Source organism: Acipenser ruthenus, chromosome 36 (genome assembly GCF_902713425.1).
Source record: "Acipenser ruthenus chromosome 36, fAciRut3.2 maternal haplotype, whole genome shotgun sequence".
Taxonomy (NCBI): Eukaryota; Metazoa; Chordata; class Actinopteri; order Acipenseriformes; family Acipenseridae; genus Acipenser; species Acipenser ruthenus.
Window position 1 is genome coordinate 1,635,592 of NC_081224.1, and position 19,258 is coordinate 1,654,849.

A 19,258-nucleotide genomic window follows, 5' to 3' on the forward strand; every position below is an offset into this window, starting at 1 on the left:
CTCAATCTTAAAATTCTGGGTGATGCAAAACGTTTGGCCAGAGCTGTAAGTTTGCCAAAAAAATAAACCAGCACTGCATTCACTCTTTGGACTTTCTTTCTTTCTTTCTTTCTTTCTTTTCGTAAATAACACCTAACCTAACAATCACCTGTGTCCTGAGTGTTGCTCAGCCAGGCAAACAGACCAAAAGACAGACACATCATGTGCATATAAATATAGCAGTGTGGAGTAGTGGTTAGGGCTCTGGACTCTTGACCAGAGGGTCGTGGGTTCAATCCCAGGTGGGGGACACTGCTGCTGTACCCTTGAGCAAGGTACTTTACCTAGATTGCTCCAGTAAAAAACCCCAACTGTATAAATGGGTAATTGTATGTAAAAAAAATAAATAATGTGATATCTTGTAACAATTGTAAGTCGTCCTGGATAAGGGCGTCTGCTAAGAAATAAATAATAATACACACACAGAGAAGGTATTGGCTCAATGGGCAGAACTGCAAGTGCTTACAGCTTCCCTGTGATACAAATTAAGCAAGAAGACCCAGCTCATGCAGGCATCTTCTTTATAAACCCCGAGGGGAAGCACTACTGATCAGCGTGGGTATTGAGTTTTGGCAGCTGATGTCAGTCAAGTGCCAACGATGTCCACCGAACAGCAAGACTCAAACAGAGTGAAAGATGTAAAGAGGTTTTTTTCTGAAGAGGGAAAGAGGAGAGGAGGGGGGGGGGTGTCTGAGAGCTACAGGACTAGAGGGGGCTTTGTTCACCAGCCCCCATCCCCCCATCCCCCATCTCTCACAGAGAGAAAGAGCTGAAGCTCATATACAGTATTCCCCTCTTGGTTCTCAATGGAGCAACAAAGGGGCGAAAGGGGACCATTTACATTGCAAAACTGAAATGCGTTCCTGAAAGAGAGAGTGAGGGTATTAGCCACAAGTTTCCTAAGGGTGCTTGAAAAGCTTTTTTTTTTTTTTTTTGAAAATAAATGGGCTTTTAACAAAGTCTCGAGTTTACTTGACGGGCACGATTTTTCAGCAAGCGCAAAGCTTACCCCATTTTTCACCCCCGCCTCGAAAGTAACATAAGTATTTTTAATGTAACTGCTCCTACCTCTAGTTGATGTCCATTGTGTTAAGTTTACAGTATATGGCATTGTTATATTCTGTTAAGTTTCGATACGTTTTATAATATATTTGTTTTGTCGCTTTAAAATGTATTTTATTCATACAGTGTGTGTATGTATGTATATATATGTGAGAGAGAGAGAGAGAGAGAGAGAGAGATGTATATATATACAGCTTTAATGGAAATGTATTATTAATACTGTTATTTATTTTTCAAAACAGCCTGTCTATTAAATAGATCACACATATTCGCACAGCGATGCTTCACGTTAGTTCGTTATTTTATAAGCAACAGGTGGAAGAGAAAGTTTTGTGGTGACTTCTTTCTTTCTTTCTTTCTTTCTTTCTTTCTTTCTTTCTTTTTTTCCTGGTACACAGGCTCCTGCAGAATTAGGTCAGGAAAAGCTCAAATTAACGATGGGAATATTTCTCCCTCTCGATATGGGGTAAGATGATGCACAGCGGCGAGAGTGGTCTCTTTGTGTCGGGGTCTATTCCCACCACTCAGAGGCACATTAGTATTCGACACACGGCCCTGCTGTCTCAGCGCCGCCCCTCTCAGGCTTGTGTAGTCAAGGGGGAAGCCCTTACCCCAAGCCCAGAGAGGGGCCCAGGGGCCCAGCGGCAACCAACCACAGTCACACAAGAACACAAGAGAGAGGAGAGGTTGTTACCCAGCGACAGTGTCGGATTGTTCACGGAGTGACAAAACCCGACGTTTCACTGCGGCTTCATTTCTAAGCCATCACCTGCTAAAATATTCTGCGCTGTGCACCGGTTACCCCCAGCATAAAACACAGAAGTGCTTCCCAACCTTCCTTTCTGAAATTGTACTCTTTAAATGTTTGAAACAGTAACTTGCGTTAACCTTGTCTGCATATACCTCGTAGGATTTATTTTTAAAAAAGGTCCAATTAAAAATCCCCATCCGTTACCTGATGATCTCTCCAGTCTCCTCAGAGCATTCAGCTCCTGTACGTTACCAATGTTTACTGCTTTTCCTATGAGTATGAGATAGATTACCACTGCCTGAGCAGCATTTGCAGGTTTTAAAAAGCCTTTCTAAAATAATAATGATAACATCCTTTTGCAACCCCAGGTTTCTATAGGATGCATTTTGCGTTCTGCAATGCGCTGCGTGGTGGTGTCGCGTGATGGATAATGTGAAGAAGGACTTGATATCAGGAGGTTCCCAGTTCAAATCCTGGTTCAGCCACTGACTCCCTGGGTGTGACCCTGAGCAAGTCACTTAACCTCCTTGTGCTCCGTCTTTCGGATGAGACGTAAAACAAACAAGGTCCTATTTTAAGTGACTCTGCAGCAGTAGTTGTTGATGCATAATTCACCCCCTAGTCTCTGAAAGTCGCTTTGCATAAAAGTGTCTGCTAAATGACTAAATAATAATAATAATAATAATAATAATAATAAAAGAAGGTGGCACTAACCTGGCATGCAGATACAGGTGAATTCCCCGATGCGATCGAGACAGGTGGCATCGTTCTGGCAGGGCATGGACAGGCACTCGTTGATGTCGATCTCGCAGCGGGGTCCCATGTACCCCTTCCCACACTGGCACTGAAATGAGCCCTCGGTGTTCACACACTTCCCAAAGTGTTCGCACGGGTTCGCCCCTGAAACCCAAAACAAGCACAGCTCAGGCAACCCCAGTGGGGAAAAATCAAAAGACAGTTTAGAGAGTCAATCAAAGCAGTTGTTTCTGGGGTGGGGGGTAGGGGGTAGGGGGTAGGGGGTAGGGGGAGGCCACAGACCACCTAAAATAATGTTCATTCAAGTCCGCTTATCACTTGTTGTGTGAATGAATTAATTCAGGGTGTATATATGATCAGGCCTATCTCTCATCCCTGGGTTCCAAATGATCAAATAAATCACATGATGACGCTGCTTCTAAAACATGTCGCCGCTCATTGTGATATTAACAGGGTCAACACAAAGAGGAGCCGTTTCTTTCTGACGTGACTCAGCTTACCGATGGAGCACTCGTCCACGTCCTGGTTGCAGGCTCCCCCGGTGAAGCCAGGGGGGCAGGTGCAGATGGCACGGCCGTTGAGGGGGTTGGTGTCGCACACCGCGCCCTCGTTGCAGGGGTTACTGACGCAGGCGTCCTCCAAGTGGCAGAGCAGACCTGCAGACAGACAGACAGACAGACAGAGCAGGAAATGAAACAGAAATGCGATACTGAATAGACCATCACAGTGCAGCAGAGCCTGTAAGATATGACATACTCTATTAACCCGACGAACCGCTCAAAGAAAACAAGAAAGCAAGGGATTACTATAATTACTGTACCGTTAAAAAGCTGAAGCAAGATTTTTTTCGCCGACCTCAAAAGCCAGTTTGTTTGTGGCCGCACTTTTTTGTTGTTAACAACACACACGGTGCAAACAAAAAAAACTGTCTTTGGCATAGACTGGCAGAGAAAGCACGCTAAGATGGGTTTTTCTCTGCATAGAACACGTGCATATTTTGGTGTTTTAGACACAGTGATGTACCTGACATTGTTCATTCATAATGCCTTGTTAATAAAACAACTACAATGTAGCATAACGACTCCCTCTGAGATTTTCACATGTCCGATAGACCCTGGGAACCAATTAAATGAGATATGACAGGTTCTGCTGTATTATTGGATAACTCAGCAATTACTCTGTCAGGTCCAGGAGAAACGCCCGGAGGAAGAGAAGAAGAGAGGGAGAGAAAGAGAAAGAGACGCACCTGTTTTCCCAACCGGACACTCGCAGAAGAAGGAGGCCACGCGGTCGTGGCAGGTGGCCCCATTGAAGCACACGGCCGTGGCGCAGTCATCGATGTTCTCGCTGCAGTCCTCCCCGGTCCAGCCGTTCACGCAGACGCAGGTGTGCCGGCCGATGGTGTTGAAGCAGGTGCCCCCGTTGTGACACGCGTTGGGCTGCAGGTGGCACTCGTTGACGTCTTCGGTGCAGAACTGGCCTGCAAGGGAAAGGTTAGTGGAATTGGAACTGTGAAACGGAATTAACGCTTCTGTTTTAGAACACTGTTGAGTGTTCCATCACAGCTAAGCAAGCACACCTCAAGCTCATTCACTGAGCTAAACCGAGCGGTGAGTTTGAGACATGGATCAACATCCATTAGGGGTTCCAATGAGGTCACCAAATGGATTTGAACCTAGTCATGAAAGGATAGTGAACCTCACTGCACCACTAGCCTCCTAAAATCCTATTGTTTTCATTTGCCACATGTATATACAGCTATGGCCAAAAGTTTTGCATCACCCAGAATTTCAGGAAATAAACTATATGAAAATAATTGAGATCTTTTATTTAACATCATGTAGTCAAAGAAACTGCCAAATGATATCGCAGATGTCTACCGGAAGCCATAACAGTGGTACAGGATTTCTGAATGTTACATTTTTCAATTTCTGTCAGTTTTTCCAAGTGTATGGAAAACTACAAAGCGGTATGCAATTCAACGTGTTACCGTAACATTATTCAGCAGGTTTCATTCGACTTTATGGAGCAAAATGAGTTCATTCTATAGGGGGATGCAAAACTTTTGTCCACAGCTGTATATAGTGTATATGCAGGTATATCTCTCATACCTGTCCACTCAGGTGCGCACTGGCAGTTGTAAGTGTTCACTCCATCCACACATGTCCCTCCGTTCATGCACTTGTGTCCCGGACAGTCGTCAATGTTTCTCTCACAGTTGTGACCTTCGAACCCTGAAGAAAAGGAGAGACACACATGCTTCACTTCATCTGCAATCATTGACGGCATGGCACCATAACGGCTTTTGTAATGCCATTGCTGAAAATGACCTTTAAGGGTTCACTGGGAGCCGATCAGGGAAAATTGGAAGTCAAACCAGTTTGTAATGATCTCCCCAAGGGACCATCTCACAGTTAGAAACAGGTGGCGTTCATATCCAGATGACGCAACACAGGATGAATGCATTGTATATCGCTGTGGTGCAGCTGTATTGGCAATCTTAAATGCAGTAGACTCGTGTGGGGAGCAGACCCTGTTCATATTTGTGGTTTGTTCGGAGTGCTGATCGGAATCCCATACCAGTCTAAAAATGGCTTGTTTTAATGTCTTACGTTGAATAATAATAATAATTTTTAAAAAAAAAATCAGTAATGACTTGACATTTTATTTATAATAATAACATAAATACAGAGATTGTCGTAAATGGTTATTCATTTTAGATATTGAAGTTTGGTTGCTACGGCTGTTGTCAGCCTGCATTTCATTATTATTGCGTGATTCGGATTAAAGGATGGCTGGGGATTGAACTAGTAAGAGCCCACTGCACATGTTTGACTGTCGAGGCTCGTCCCTTGTTAGCGCACCATTTCTCTCCTACTGGGGGAGCTAATTTAAAAGCACTGAATCTTTTTTTAAATGTTCCCAGTGTTTTAGATACATCACCATTCCATGCATTTACAACTCTCTGTGTAAAACAGTGATTCCTACCTTCTGATCTAAACTCTACTCAGCTTCCATTTATGCTAAATCTGAAGTAGTGTCTTGGATTAACCTCCTCTAGATCATTTATGATTTTAAAGACTTCGATCAAGTCCCCTCTTTCTCTTCTTTTTCTCTAGGCTGAAGAGATTTAATTATTTTAACCTGTCCTCCTCGCTCCTGTCATTAAGTCCTGGGATCAGCCTAGTTGCCCTTCTCTGTACCTTCTTGAACTGACTCACAGTAGCAGCTGGATTATCTTAACTTGATATGCAGCAGACGTTTTTCTGTTTTACTTTCATGAAAGAAGTTCAGTAAAAGTCAAATCAATAAATAATACTGTAGTGAGTTGTTGAGATTTTCTTTTGGAAGCAAGCGAAACGTTTTCTCTCTCTCTCTCTCTCTCTCTCGTCTTAAAATAAAAAAGCTGCGGTGTCTGTGAGTGTCTGTTTTGAGTGTGAGAACGCAGCAAAGTGATCCTTTTCAGCGCCTTTGCTTGTTAATAACCTGCACGCTACCAATTGCTTCCTTCCAGCCTGAGTGATGTTTCCTGTTAGGACCTGAGGGAGATGACGGATATCCAATAAAATAAATGCTTACCGTTTCAAAACCAGCATCTGGTGTCTTTTAAACAGACAGGAAAGGGGGGCTCTACCAAACACAGATGCATAATAACGTTCTATGAGCTGCCCTGGACTGCACTGAAAATAAGCAGATCATGGCTGAATGGGATTTTTTTTTTTTTCCCTGGAGATCACGAGTTTAAATGTACTGGAGCATTACTTTAGCATGACTGTTCGTAGAGAATTTTCACGCACATATTAACCCATTATGTACCAGATACATTTTTCTCTCAAAAAAATCAGAACACAAAGCTGTATTTATGTCATTTGATACATTATATTTAGACTTTGGCGGTTGACAAAATGAGATGTCAGAACAATAAAGTGAAAGAGAAAAGTTAAAACTTAAAAAGACGCTCCAAAAAAATGACAAAGTAGCCTGTCCTCAACTAAGGACAACGGCACTTCATGGGTTAAAAAGTTATGCAGCCCAGTTTCTTGTTTCAATATAAATATTTATTTAAACCTGTGGCTAATTGGTAAAACATGTTGATGAGATAATTGGGTCTGTGGAATGGTCTGCTGAGTGTCGGATGTCAATGGCTGATTTTCTGAGTACCTCAATTCTCTGTATTTTTATTGTGTGTAGAGTAGAGTTGGTTAGCGGGTCATTAGATTGCCTCTGTGGTTATTAGAGTTCTCTTCGTTTAGATCATTAAAACATCCCTGTCGTCCCCGAATGACAAAGGAATTTTATTTTTTATATACAGCGCACTTCACATCAATAAAGGCATCCCAGAGTGCTTTATTATAAAATAACATGACTACATAAACGAATATATACAGACATAAGAAAATACATCAGATGAAATACGACACATTTTAATTTAAAGTAGAAACAAAAATAATTTTGAAAAGAGCTTTGAAACAGGCTGTTAAAAATGACAGGCGCGTTATTTAAGCAGTTGTAGCAACACGTGGGGACGCGGAACGCTATATTTTTCATAACCCCGCTACTTACTCTTTAAGATCAAAGCTAAAATCAAGAAATAACACGGTAAAAACAGATATTACAACTGCACTGAAGAAATGGCTTGTTACCTGGCAGGCAGGCGCACTGGTAAGTCAGGTCTCCGGTTTGGCGGCAGGTGCCCCCGTTCAGACACTGCGAGGGAGCGCACGGCATGGAGGCGATCTCGCACCCCCGTCCCGAGAAGCCCGGCTGGCACTGGCACCGGAAGGACCCCGGGGTGTTGAGGCAGGTGCCCCCATTCAGACACACGCTGGAGGTCTTGCACTCATCCACGTCGTTGCGGCAGTTCTTGCCCTGGAAGCCGGGCGCGCAGGAGCAGTTGTAGCGGTTGTTCCAGTTGGAGCAGCGGGCACCGTTGGCGCAGGGGTTGGTGGCACAGGCGTCAACCAGGGAGCAGTCTTGCCCTGGGGAAGAGGAGAGTGCGGGATGTGGGACATAGTGAGCAAGATATGGAAGACTTTGTTGCTCGGTTTATGCCACGGAATACATATTTAGTTAAACAGGAATAAATACTTTTTATTTTTTTACTTATTTTGGCTTGGTGGTTAAAAAAAGGGACTTGTTACCAGGAGGTTCCCGGTTCAATCCCAGCTCTCTCACTTTGTGTGATCCTGAGCAAGTCACTTAATCTCCTTGTGCTCCATCCTTCAGATGAGACGTAAAACCAAGGTCCTAGTGTAAGTGACTCAAGGAGCCGCAGTTGTGATGCATAGTTCACCCCCTAATCTCTTTAAGTCGCTTTGGATAAAAGCGTCTGCTAAATTATAATAAATAATAATACTAATAGAAAGTACATTTAGTCAAACAGGTATATTATGTGTACTTGAATTACCTCTGTATCCACGCTGGCATGTACACGTGTATTGCACGGCTCCGTCCACCACTGAGCTTTTGCAACGCGCTCCGTTCAGACAGGGGGACCTGTGGCACGGGTCCTGAAACTGGCAGAGTTCTCCGATGAAGTTCGATCGACACCTGCATGGAGAAGAAGCCAGATCCCCAGTTCAATGTACCTACACTGTAAATGTGCAGTTATCCAATTTTTTCACACCCGTGCTTTTACCGTGGTTTTCTTTGGGCTTTGCTACACTGATTTACCACGCTTGCCTTAGTGATTTACATTGATTTCACTGTGCTTTACTTCTTCTGAGTCAAACCTTATATACATTCCCTTATTAAAGGCAAGTCATAACACCATAAAGTGGAAAAAGCGTCCTTGGCTGTATTAAGCTTCTATATCAGGAACCAAGCCAATTTAACAGCAGACAAGTGTCCCTTTCGAACGGCTAGTTTATGGAGTCAGTGTTGATTTAAACGCTGTAGGTTTTAGATAACGGATGTGGAGTGTCAAATAATAGGCTGTAAATCTCCAGAACCCTCCCCACGCGATTGTATCAGATTGTGGCAGCGTTCAGAAAGACAGCAAAGTTACTGGCCCCTGCACCGTAGTCTCTGGGACTCCAGGACAGAGGAAGGAGACAGTCCCTCCTTGGATCTGAAACATACGCACACTACCACTGATCCTGGCAGCTTGTTCTTATCAAAGTGTGGCGATCGGGTTTCAGGGGTGGGGGGGGGTAAGAGGATTTTCCCACACTGTCAGCCCCCCCCCTCCCCCTATCTAAAACCTGCTCTTAAAACATTCCCACTATACCACAGCTGTATCTCCTCACTTAGCTCCAGACACACAACCACGTTCTTTACTTATTAGACTGAGGCAGTAACAGCACAAATTAAAAAAAGAAAAAACACAAAAACTTGGGCGCTTGCACTACGCTCCCTTTAGCTTTACAGCGTCAAAATGATTCCGGGTGGTTCCTAAATCGAAGATCCGAATTTGCAGTCAAAATGAATTATTTGGGAAATGTATTTTTTATGCTGTGTGCTAGTGTTTCGCTAAATGTACAAGATGGGGTTATAGTTAGGTTAAACACCCACATGTAATAACTGTTGGTAGCTCAACAAGATAAAACTAATGAAAACACTCCCAGGAAGGTTATTTTAAGTTTTAATAATAAAAAAAATGAAAAAATCTAACTTGGGGTGAAATTTGCTTGTACTCTTAACTAAATGTCACAACTGTATCCAGTTGCAACAATAACAAAATTAAGCCCCAACCCAACCCCCCCCCTCCACAAGCCCCCGCCCCCCCCCCCCCCCAAGCCCTTGGTTGAACACTTGGTAACAGCTGCATAAGAGCTAAGCTGTGAAAAAACAGTTTTGCCAGGCTGGAGCTCTAAACGTCTGTCTGGAAGTCACTAGCACTGTCAGATCTGATTCACGGGTACGTCTTCATGGGTGAAGTCTGGGAGCTCAGCACAAGTTGTCTGGGTGCAGTATAGCATGGAATTGTAACACAGCTGAGCATGATAGAAACAGAGGAATTCCCTTCCAAAGCACGGCTAAAACAAAAGCATAGGAGATGTGGTTACGGCGTTGAAGACATGGTTCTTGAAAAAAGTGCCTGATGCAAAACATTTAGCCATAGCTGTACTCCTATCAAAGACTATGTTATGACTATGAATTTCCGTTATAAATTCATAAACAGGGACTCATCAAGTAATTGCACAGGCAGTTTTAATTACTCAATAACTTGGTAGTTTGAAAGGACTGGCTAAAGTTCAGTGTTTCTTGCTTCCTGTTGATTATAAACTTTAAAAGCTAACACTGCACAGGATTGTGACAATGCTGGCGGCAGAACAGCCAAGTGCTTTCTGCACTGGAGACAAATTTTTCGGTTTTAATGCGGAACACATGAAACTGAGCAGCCGCAGCAAAAATAAACCACATGGAAATAATAATCGTGCATAAATCATCATTTAGTTCCTTATCCGGATTGGAGACATCTCCATACCCAATGCCTTGGCTTTACCTCAATGTTTCTGCAGCTCCGTCTTTTCTTAAGAACCCGGGTTTTATGGAAATCTAAATGATTTCTTGTGCATTGCACTTCTTTGATTTGTGAATCTGATATGGTTACAATTGAAGACTGTAGACTCTTTGTCATCCGCTTTCTGCTGCAGTGGCTTTCTGTTTTCTGTTAGGCATGACCGGAAAATCAAACATCAGGATCAGTAAACTAAGCAGTGTATAAGAATGCTTCATCGATACACAACCACACGTTTGCCCAACCCATGTATAGCAGGAATCCCCAGTGCGTTACACTGCGCTGGGCAGCCTACTACACAAGTGCCCCCTGCACTCTGTTGTTCAGTGCTGTCTGTCCGTGCAGGACGCAGTCTTCATTAGTCCTGTATATTCATGGTGCCTTCCCACCACCATTTTGGATTCAACATCCAACAAGAGACAGAGAGGTCAAAAGCCAAGGGTCACCCGTCTGAATGTGATGATAATGTCACCCAGGTTAAGAGAGAAGGGTAGGGGGGGAGTGGGGGTTTGGGGGGGGGGGCTCCCCCTTCCAACACCCCCCTCCCTCACCCCAGCGGGCATGTCATCTTTTCAGTAATCCCTGTCTCCCTCGCCGAAAACTCCCAGCCATGTTATTGTAGGCCCAGATCCCTGTCGCCATGGTTTCCTCACAGGCGAATGAGCAAGCCTGACACCCCACCAATCAAATGAAAGAAAGGAATGGTAACCCCTGTCCCCCCCTGCTATTTATCATGGTATGGCTGGGTTTACTTAGAAGCAAATGAACTATGTCTGGAATCTGGAATCTCCTAATCCACTATGGGGGGGGGGGGGGCACATTATTGCAGTTATACACTAGAAGGCCCCCCCCCCCCCCAAGTTACACGACACTGGACAGACTCACCCCCCAACCCCCTCCCCCCTACCACCACCCACCCACAATAGCTTTATTTATTAGTGGTATTAAATTTAAATCAACTAGGAATTTAATTTAATCAAAAGAACCTGAATGTTGTCTCTGGAAACAAAAACAAAACTTTGTTTGTATATTGTCGGTTACAAAAAAAAGATGGAACACTTTAAAAAAATATTATTCTATAAGTCTGGTGGTGAGGGTTCAAACTATAAAACAGACAAGAAGTACTAGACAAGATGGGGAGATTAAACTCACTGTCGTCCAAGCAGAGTCCTGGCAAACAAGCATTGTTTGACTTGGCATTTCCAATGGCTGTCTTCCAAACCCAGTACAGAACTACAGATCCTCTTCAAACAATAGCCGCTAGGTGGCCAATAACTGTATCCCACGTTTCACAACTCAAATTGCATTGCGTTTCCTTGTGCCCCCAACCCCCCGGAATTATCTTGCAGGGATAATAATTACTAAACCAACCAAAGCTGAGTTTGAACGCTGTATTGATCTCCAAATCTCTGCAGCCCTGGGTGATGCATGCATCCCCTGGTTTATTACCCTTTAAAAAGCAGGACTGCAATGCTTTTCGTATTGTTTGTACTGTACTCTTTCGATCAAGGCACCCTTCATGTCTCTGTACAATACCTTAAAATGCATGCAAGGGGTTCATCAACCCTGCTTTGGGTTTTTGATGCCGTAAAGCGTGTAATATCAAGTGTCAATTGGTATTTAAAACCGTAATGTGAAGAAGATGTTTTAATCTGCATGCACCCGGAGACGGCAAATACAATACATTGTTTCGTACTGTAGTCCTTGATTAAGGTTTGGTTTGTTTGCTTGTGCGGCGGATCCCCCTCCGGTTTTTGCAGAGGTCAGAGGTCAGCCTGGATAGAACGCTGCAACCACAGGGGTCTTCATGATAATAGGCAGGGTTAAAGGAAAGCTAAAAACTGAACAATACGTCCTAGCTTCTGCCTTCTTCAGTGTGACCTGGGATTAAAACAAAGAGAGATAGCCCATATGGGCATTGATGACCGCCTCCCCCAAGCCAATAAGCTGAATAACTGATGGGTTGATACCAATTAAGGACAGGCAGCTGGCAGGCAGTAGCAAAATAGATATTTGTTTTAAACGTTCCTTGACGGAATGCAGCACCCCTTCGGACCTCATTATAATATCACCCTAGTGCTTTACAAGCTGTAACCCAGCACTGCGAAACGCAGTAAAGTGAAGTAAATCGATATGACAGGGAAAGCGGTACAGCATGGTAGCCATCGACGAAGAAAAACATACGGCAAAGACAAGTATTAATGGAGTGGAGTATTTTAACCAAGCATGAAGTCCATGCCTCAAAAGTTCAGAGACTAATTAGATAGTTTCTTTCTCTAAGCTATTAAGGAAACCCCCTCACACACATTAAACCTTTAATTGCTCTGAAAAGTTTTGTGGAGTTGACAGCTATTTACCTCCAACGGTGATGATTCTCAGCCAGCTTCAGACAAATTCTTTAAAACTATTGCCATGCTGCAAAGGCCTCCGAAAGTCTAAAGCTGTACAAAGAAGTACTGGCATGATTGCCTTGATTATAAAGCAACTCCCTTTTCTTTCGTGGATTCGGTTATGATTGTAGCTCAGGGTCGTTCTGGGACTTTTCCACTCCGAAAACAAAGCCTTTTGACAGAATACCCGTGCAACAAATTTTGGATAACCGTCGCACCAATCAAACTGCAGTTTCACCATTCAACAAGTCTGGAGAGAAGCGGCACAAAGACAGAGCCTGACAGCTGCGGGCTGTGTGCCGCAGATGTTAACATCTGTCATCATTAACGAGGAACCTCTCTTCGTAGCATTCATTTGACACGCGGTGTAAATCAAATTGGGGTCGCTCTTATCCTAACGTTAAAAAAATACATGTTAAAAAATTCCTTCAGAATTCAGACGCTGTAAACTTCAGAACTCTCTCTTAGTGCTAGTTAGGAGATCCTCCATCAAGTTTTCAAAAACCTAAAAGCTGGAGTTTGAGGCAGTACAGTGGATTAATGTACTGCTTTCAGTTCTGGAGACCTGGGTTCAAATGTGGTTTGTAAGTAAAATATGCATGTCCTTGGAACAGCTGCTGAAATGTCTTTTCAAAAATGAAAATAAAATTATAAATGTTGAAGGAGTCAAATCAAAACAGCTGCCTTTGCTGAAATGGCACAGCTCTGACCAAACATTTTGCATCACCTTATACAATGAACTCATAAAGTCGAATGAAACCTGCTGAATAATTTTACGTTAACATGTTGAATTACATACCGCTTTTTTTTTTTTCAGCTTCATGAAAAACTGAAACAAATTGAAAAATCTGACGTTCCGAAATCTAACATGAATTACTGTACTACTACTATGGCTTCCGGTAGACTTTTGCGATATTTCTTCATTCTAGTCAATTCGACTTGCGTTACAGAACGGCTTTAACAAACAGAATTAGTCTGGAAACTCTTGCAGTTAGTTGTTTGTTCTTTAGACAACAAAAGTGGAGCACATTCCTAAGCGTAGCGTGCATGTCTCCCTTTGTCTTAAAACTGAAACGTCGTCCAGCTTTTCAAACCGCTGACCTCTCCGTCCTCTTGAGAATATGGTAATTATGTTTGAAATGTGCGTTTATCTCAAAACGCCAGCAGTTTATTAATTCATGTTTTAGTGCTCGTCTCAAGGATAAAGGATAAAGATAAAGAAGTTTGATTCCCCACACAAGCATGCCACCGAATGACGGGCTGAAAAAAAGAAGCTGATTGTTTTCATTTACTGGGCATGTAACGCACTGAGGGGCTGTAGAGATTAAACTCAAAGATGAGATAGCAGTGTAGGCTCGTCACGGGAATGAAATCCACTTCCTCTGGGATTTTAAGATTAATCTGAAACCTCAACCCAGGTTGATTGAATATTGCACCACTCTTTTTGGGTGTAGCTGCTGAACTTTAAACTTTGCTTGTGTTTTACGCCTCTTTTAAATGTGATAATGCGGTCACTAGACGCGGGACACATGTAACACAGTCTGGCTGTTGAGTTTGTAATAATTTATTGCACCTTTTTATACAAATGCTGGTTAACATTGTATCCCGATACCAGATTTGCTCAAAAAGACTTCAATGTTGACCTCCCCCTTTGAGGTGTGACTGTTTACCTTTGACGCCCATGGGTGCTTTAATTAACACCCAAGGGCCATCCGTTATCTTGACAGGAGGACTGAGCAGCGAGATAAACCACAACGCAGCCTAATGACTGTCAGCTAGTTTGCAAAGGCAGAATTTGTTGCTGACACAGAGCCTATGTCTCTGGAGTTACAGGTTTCCTACAGCGATCCATCTCTACAGTACTGCCCCTTCAATAGTCCATTAAAAACCACTGTAACTAAAGCACAGCCACCGTTCACCTGCAAAAGAACTTGGTGCAGATGACAGATGCTGACTGATGGTATTTTTTTTTATTGTTGCTTGGTTCTTGACAGACAGCTAGGTCAATAGAGTATGGAGGTTAAGAGGTTAAGATTGGAGAAATTTTGATAGGACATAAAAAAACAGACTATTCAACAGCCAAAAGAGGGGGCAGGGGGGGGGGTCACCAAATTTATTTAACACTTCGATTATTTCTCAATTCTGAGCCAGCTTTGCTTGGCTGCCTTTCTGTCGGTTTGGGTTGCTTTGCAGTTACTTAGTTAGGAACAATGTGGGTTTCAGGTGCGCTCTGTCAGTGAACCCCTAATTGAATTCACAGTCTGTGGATCACTCCCACTCACTGACCCATGAATGTTCACTGCGGGAGAGTTTCCAGACTGAGAACAAGCCCAACCACCCACCTGCCACTAAGCATCCTCGAATCCCCCTTGAGAAACTGGGACTATAACCAACACTGCCCTGGTCTCCCAGCAGAGCCCGTACCTGCTTTTATTTAAACGCCCTTGGTGGGCTCATCTGAATTGATCTTTAACACAGTGATCAGCTTTTCTTTTAAATATATATGTGACCAACATAAGGCACTTTTGTACACTAAAGAATGTCTACACAAAGTTATAAACCTGTTCTTAGTAATGGTGAATCAACCATCCAATTGTTGATATTTGTGATAGGTCTCGATAGCCAAATACTGCTTCCCAGAGAATCAGACAATCTGGCAGGAACTGAAAGATGATGTGGCAAAAACCTGGACCCTCATTGCTTTAGATTTTGTGCCCAGGCGTCTTCAGTCTAAAGGACTACAGAAGGGCCAACAAAATACTAAGAAGTGCATTATACAGTACTTGAAAGTAGACTACATATGGCTAGTTTAAAAGTGTTCAAACTGTAGAATCCACATTGTTCTAGATCAGGGAAACAGAACGTCGATTAGCAATCCCCCACACACTGCAGCTGTAGTTTTGGGCCTACGCCTCACGGAAAGCAGGGTTCTGTTGTGAGAGTATCAGGCTTGTTTTCAATACTTCACCACAGAAATTACAAAAAAAATAAAATACACTTTCCTCTCCCTTCACCCTTAGCCTAACACACACACACACACACACACACACACACACACACACACACACTGGTAATACATTTGCTATTGATTTATTAGTAGTAATAGATTTATTCTTCGTCCACCCTTTACTAAAGGTTTTGGGGGAGGGCAAGTTTCTTCTTTTTTTGTGTGTCAAGATAAAAGGCCTAGAGTAATCAGCACTTCATTGTCTGGGGTTGGTGTGTGGTGAACTCAGCGCTCAGCTAGATTTTCAGGCCTAAGGGACAGCAGAACAAACAGGCCTCATGGTCGCCATGCCAACCAAGAGCAAGGATTGGGGGTGGGGAGCAGTCGACAGGGCTCTCCCACTGTTTCACACATACTGAGGAAGAAATGGCACTGCTGAGCCTTTCCCGAGCGGCTTCATTTTTAAAGTTAAAATGTAATCTCTTTAGTACTGCCGTTGTTTCTTGTTTTTGTAATGTGCTTTTATTTTTAAGAGGGTAGGCGGGGTAGTTAGATGCTGTTGATAACATTAATAGTGGAAGCCTGACACCAGTTACCATTGAGCCCGGCGTTCCACTTCAAAGTGTAAAGGTCTTCAATAACATTTGCATATGTGCCTTATGTTATGTTGTTTCTTTCATCTTGATTTTTATCTTTAGCTTGGAGTGACTATAAAAACACTAAGTGCACAGGTACAGATTAACCAGGGTTTTGCATGATTTATTTGTAGCTTTTTTTTTTTAAAAAAAAAAACATTATTATTAAAGAAAAAAATAATAACTTAAAATGTTTTTCCGTAACTCTAAAAAACTTTTTTTTTCTTGTTTTTCATATTTTATTGTCTAAAATTAGGTAATAGCATTCAAAGGTCCACGGATGGTTACTTATTGTTCAGAAGATAAAAAACCTGTTGCCCAATGGCATATATTGGTTTCAGGGAAATCATAAACTGAAGACAAGGGTCAGTCTTGCGTACTGTATTTGAACCACACTCCTGAAATGAATGTCTAATTGTCTTGTTGCAAAAGGATTCTGAAGCAATGCAGTTAGATCTAAAACCAGATTTGGAAATAAAGAGCAACTGCACCCTAACTATTAACTGGGAATGACTTCATAACACAGATAATACAACTTTTAATGAACAGATGCAGGGCAGGGTTGGCAAACCTGTTTTTAACTTTGGGTTTTTTTGAGCCAAACCTCCCCAAATGATCTTCAATGCAGGGGTTCTGTATTTGGGTGTTCAATAGTTGCACTAAGGGCACAAGGGTAGGAACTACTTATAATTAAGGCTACTGATTTTCTGTGTTAACCAATAAAACATGATAAAACACTCCCGATACAAAAAAATGAAAGCAGTGTATAGACAATACAAATTTAACAATAAACACCCCTATTTCCCAAAAATACAAAAAAATGTCCCTCCTTTCTAACTTGTATCTATCACTGATTCGTTCTGAATACTTTTAAACCCGCCCCAACTACTGAGTGACAGCACATTCCTACATTTCTATTGGAGACTCCGCTTGCGAGATTTAAAACGAGATTACAATCAGGGTGGAGGCTTGTTCGCGGGATTTAAAGCTGTATTACAGTTAAGATGTGGAGGATTTAAAACAGAATTGCAAATTGTGGCAAAATGTAAAAAAAATGGCTACACACAGAAACCGCAGAAGAATGCGTCCGTGACCATAAGGGTTTTGTTGTGGAAGACAGCAAAGGAAAGCAGGTATAAATTAAGTGTGCGAGTACCGTCGAGTTACTACTACACATATTTTGACGGAAAAAAAAAAAACACCCAAGCATTTAGGAAAAACGATAACGCTAGGAAAAGGCTTCCGTTTTTAAACTCGAAGTTTTTAACATGGTCGTCTTGATTAGTATGTGAATGAGGTGGGAAAACACACCCAAAGGTAGGTCAGTGCTGCGCTGTACTGTAGGGTAGTGTAAGGGGGGTGGCGGTGGGTGCATTTCGTCTCTTTTCTCTCTCCCCTCCAGTACCCTTCAGGTCTGAGCTCAGACAATACATCAGCATGCTATGGGGAGGTGGACATTGTGTTGTCTTTCATTTGAGACTTTAATCCTATGTCTGCTTCGTGACATTTACAGATCCTATTGGCACTGTTAAAGAAAAAAAAAAAGATTGAATGAATGGATGGAGCGATGGTATTTAACCCTGGCTTTAAGTTGCAACACAGGTTAAAGAAGACAAGACATCTGGGACAGACAGCCCACGCTGGTTTGAATGCAGGTTGTCGGGGGGGGGAGGGGGGGGCTCTGAAATTGCACCAAAGCCAGTGTGACTTCAGCAAACCCTGAGAACAGAGGCTTTAACTTTAGTGCTGATCATACTTGGGTGGTCTATGACTCAGTCATAAGAAATGTGGTGCAGTTTAAAAAATAATAATGATAATAATACCAATAAAGCTCTATGTCTGAGAGCTTAATTAAAACCATTCGACAACAAAGTATTGATTCTTATTTGGGACCGTTATAGAGGAATCCAAACCAGTACCCTTTCTGGCCCTGACCACAGCACAGTCTCCCCACAAAACCACCAACGCCTTCACATTCTGATTCTGGCAAATATGCTGCTTTTCCTGCAACACCCGACGCTCTGATCTTAAACGACACAACATAGTAAAAACCTGACATTAGCAGCCCACACCGCTGAACCACATAGGGGATTCCAGGCTGCTAGCAGTGCCGGCGTTGCCAGGACTCAATGGTGAAGTTTGGACACAAGCTGGGTCTCTGCGGAGAATAGCTTTGAACTGGTTAATACTGTCGCTCTGGGGAAGTGGTATCAACAGATACAAGAGGAGCAATTATGTGAGTCTCTCCCCTCTAACCACTAAGCCACACTGCTTACCTATGTACCAGTCCCTCGGCTCTAACCACTAAGCCACACTGCTTACCTATGAACCAGTCTCCCGGCTCTAACCACTAAGCCACTCTGCTTGCCTCACAATCCTTTGGCTCTAGCCACTAGGCCACACTGCTTACCTGTGCAGACGTCTTTTAGTTATAACCACTAAGCCACACTGCATACCTATGTACCAGTCCTTCGGCTCTAACCACTAAGCCACTCTACTTACCTGACAATCTTTCGGCTGTAGTCTCTAGGCCTCACTGCTTATCTATGCACTAATCTGTAGGCTCTAACCACTAAGCCACACTGCCTCCCTGCCCTCTAGTTTCACCCAAGTCAACATGCAAACTTTATTCACAAAAGCAGCCCAGTGTACAGGGCTATTAAAGTCAAGGTCACACAAAACCAGCGCTTTCAAGACAGAGATATTTTCCATTGATAGAACAAAATTAAAAAAGTGTTCTCTTTGCAAAAGCCTCATTTGTAATCCTTTTAGACAAATATTACCTGATAGGATGACCCTATCGCAACACCCATCAAGACCTCCAGCCCAGACCACAGATCCCTCGGTACGATGGGAAAATATTTTCTTTGCCAAAGCAATCTCTTTCGTAAACTTGCTATTTCCTTTTCATGGGTGCTCTGAGGACCTCGCTGCAGTATGTCTTCCGCTGTTCCCAGTCAGAGGGTAATTGGAATCAAATGTTTCCCCGACGCGAGCAGCGATAAATAGCATAACATGTAATAAAATGAGTGAGCGTTCAGGGTCAGACCTGCAATATGGGAATATGCTTTTAAAATAGTCACGATAATGAGGCTGTATTTACAGCACAGCAAGATCAGGCAAACTCCCAGATCTGTCTTGTGTGTTTGTTAAGTAAACACTCTGGTACGGTGCTGAAAAAGAAACACATTTACATGGATTGTTAACCCTTTCGTT

At 42.9% G+C, this 19,258-nt stretch overlaps 1 protein-coding gene across 1 annotated transcript in view; it reads right to left on the reverse strand.

Annotated features, from left to right (window-relative positions):
- The window catches only part of LOC117970870 (neurogenic locus notch homolog protein 2-like), a 54,073-nt gene that overhangs the window by 25,370 nt on the left and 9,445 nt on the right, over positions 1–19,258 (reverse strand). Inside the window, exons 3-8 of the mRNA XM_059008282.1 lie at positions 8,016–8,158; positions 7,252–7,587; positions 4,720–4,842; positions 3,855–4,088; positions 3,109–3,264; positions 2,567–2,752 (exon numbers count right to left, since the gene is read on the reverse strand). Of these exons, the coding sequence (XP_058864265.1) occupies positions 2,567–2,752; positions 3,109–3,264; positions 3,855–4,088; positions 4,720–4,842; positions 7,252–7,587; positions 8,016–8,158 (1,178 nt within the window). The remainder of the gene's footprint in view (positions 1–2,566; positions 2,753–3,108; positions 3,265–3,854; positions 4,089–4,719; positions 4,843–7,251; positions 7,588–8,015; positions 8,159–19,258) is intronic.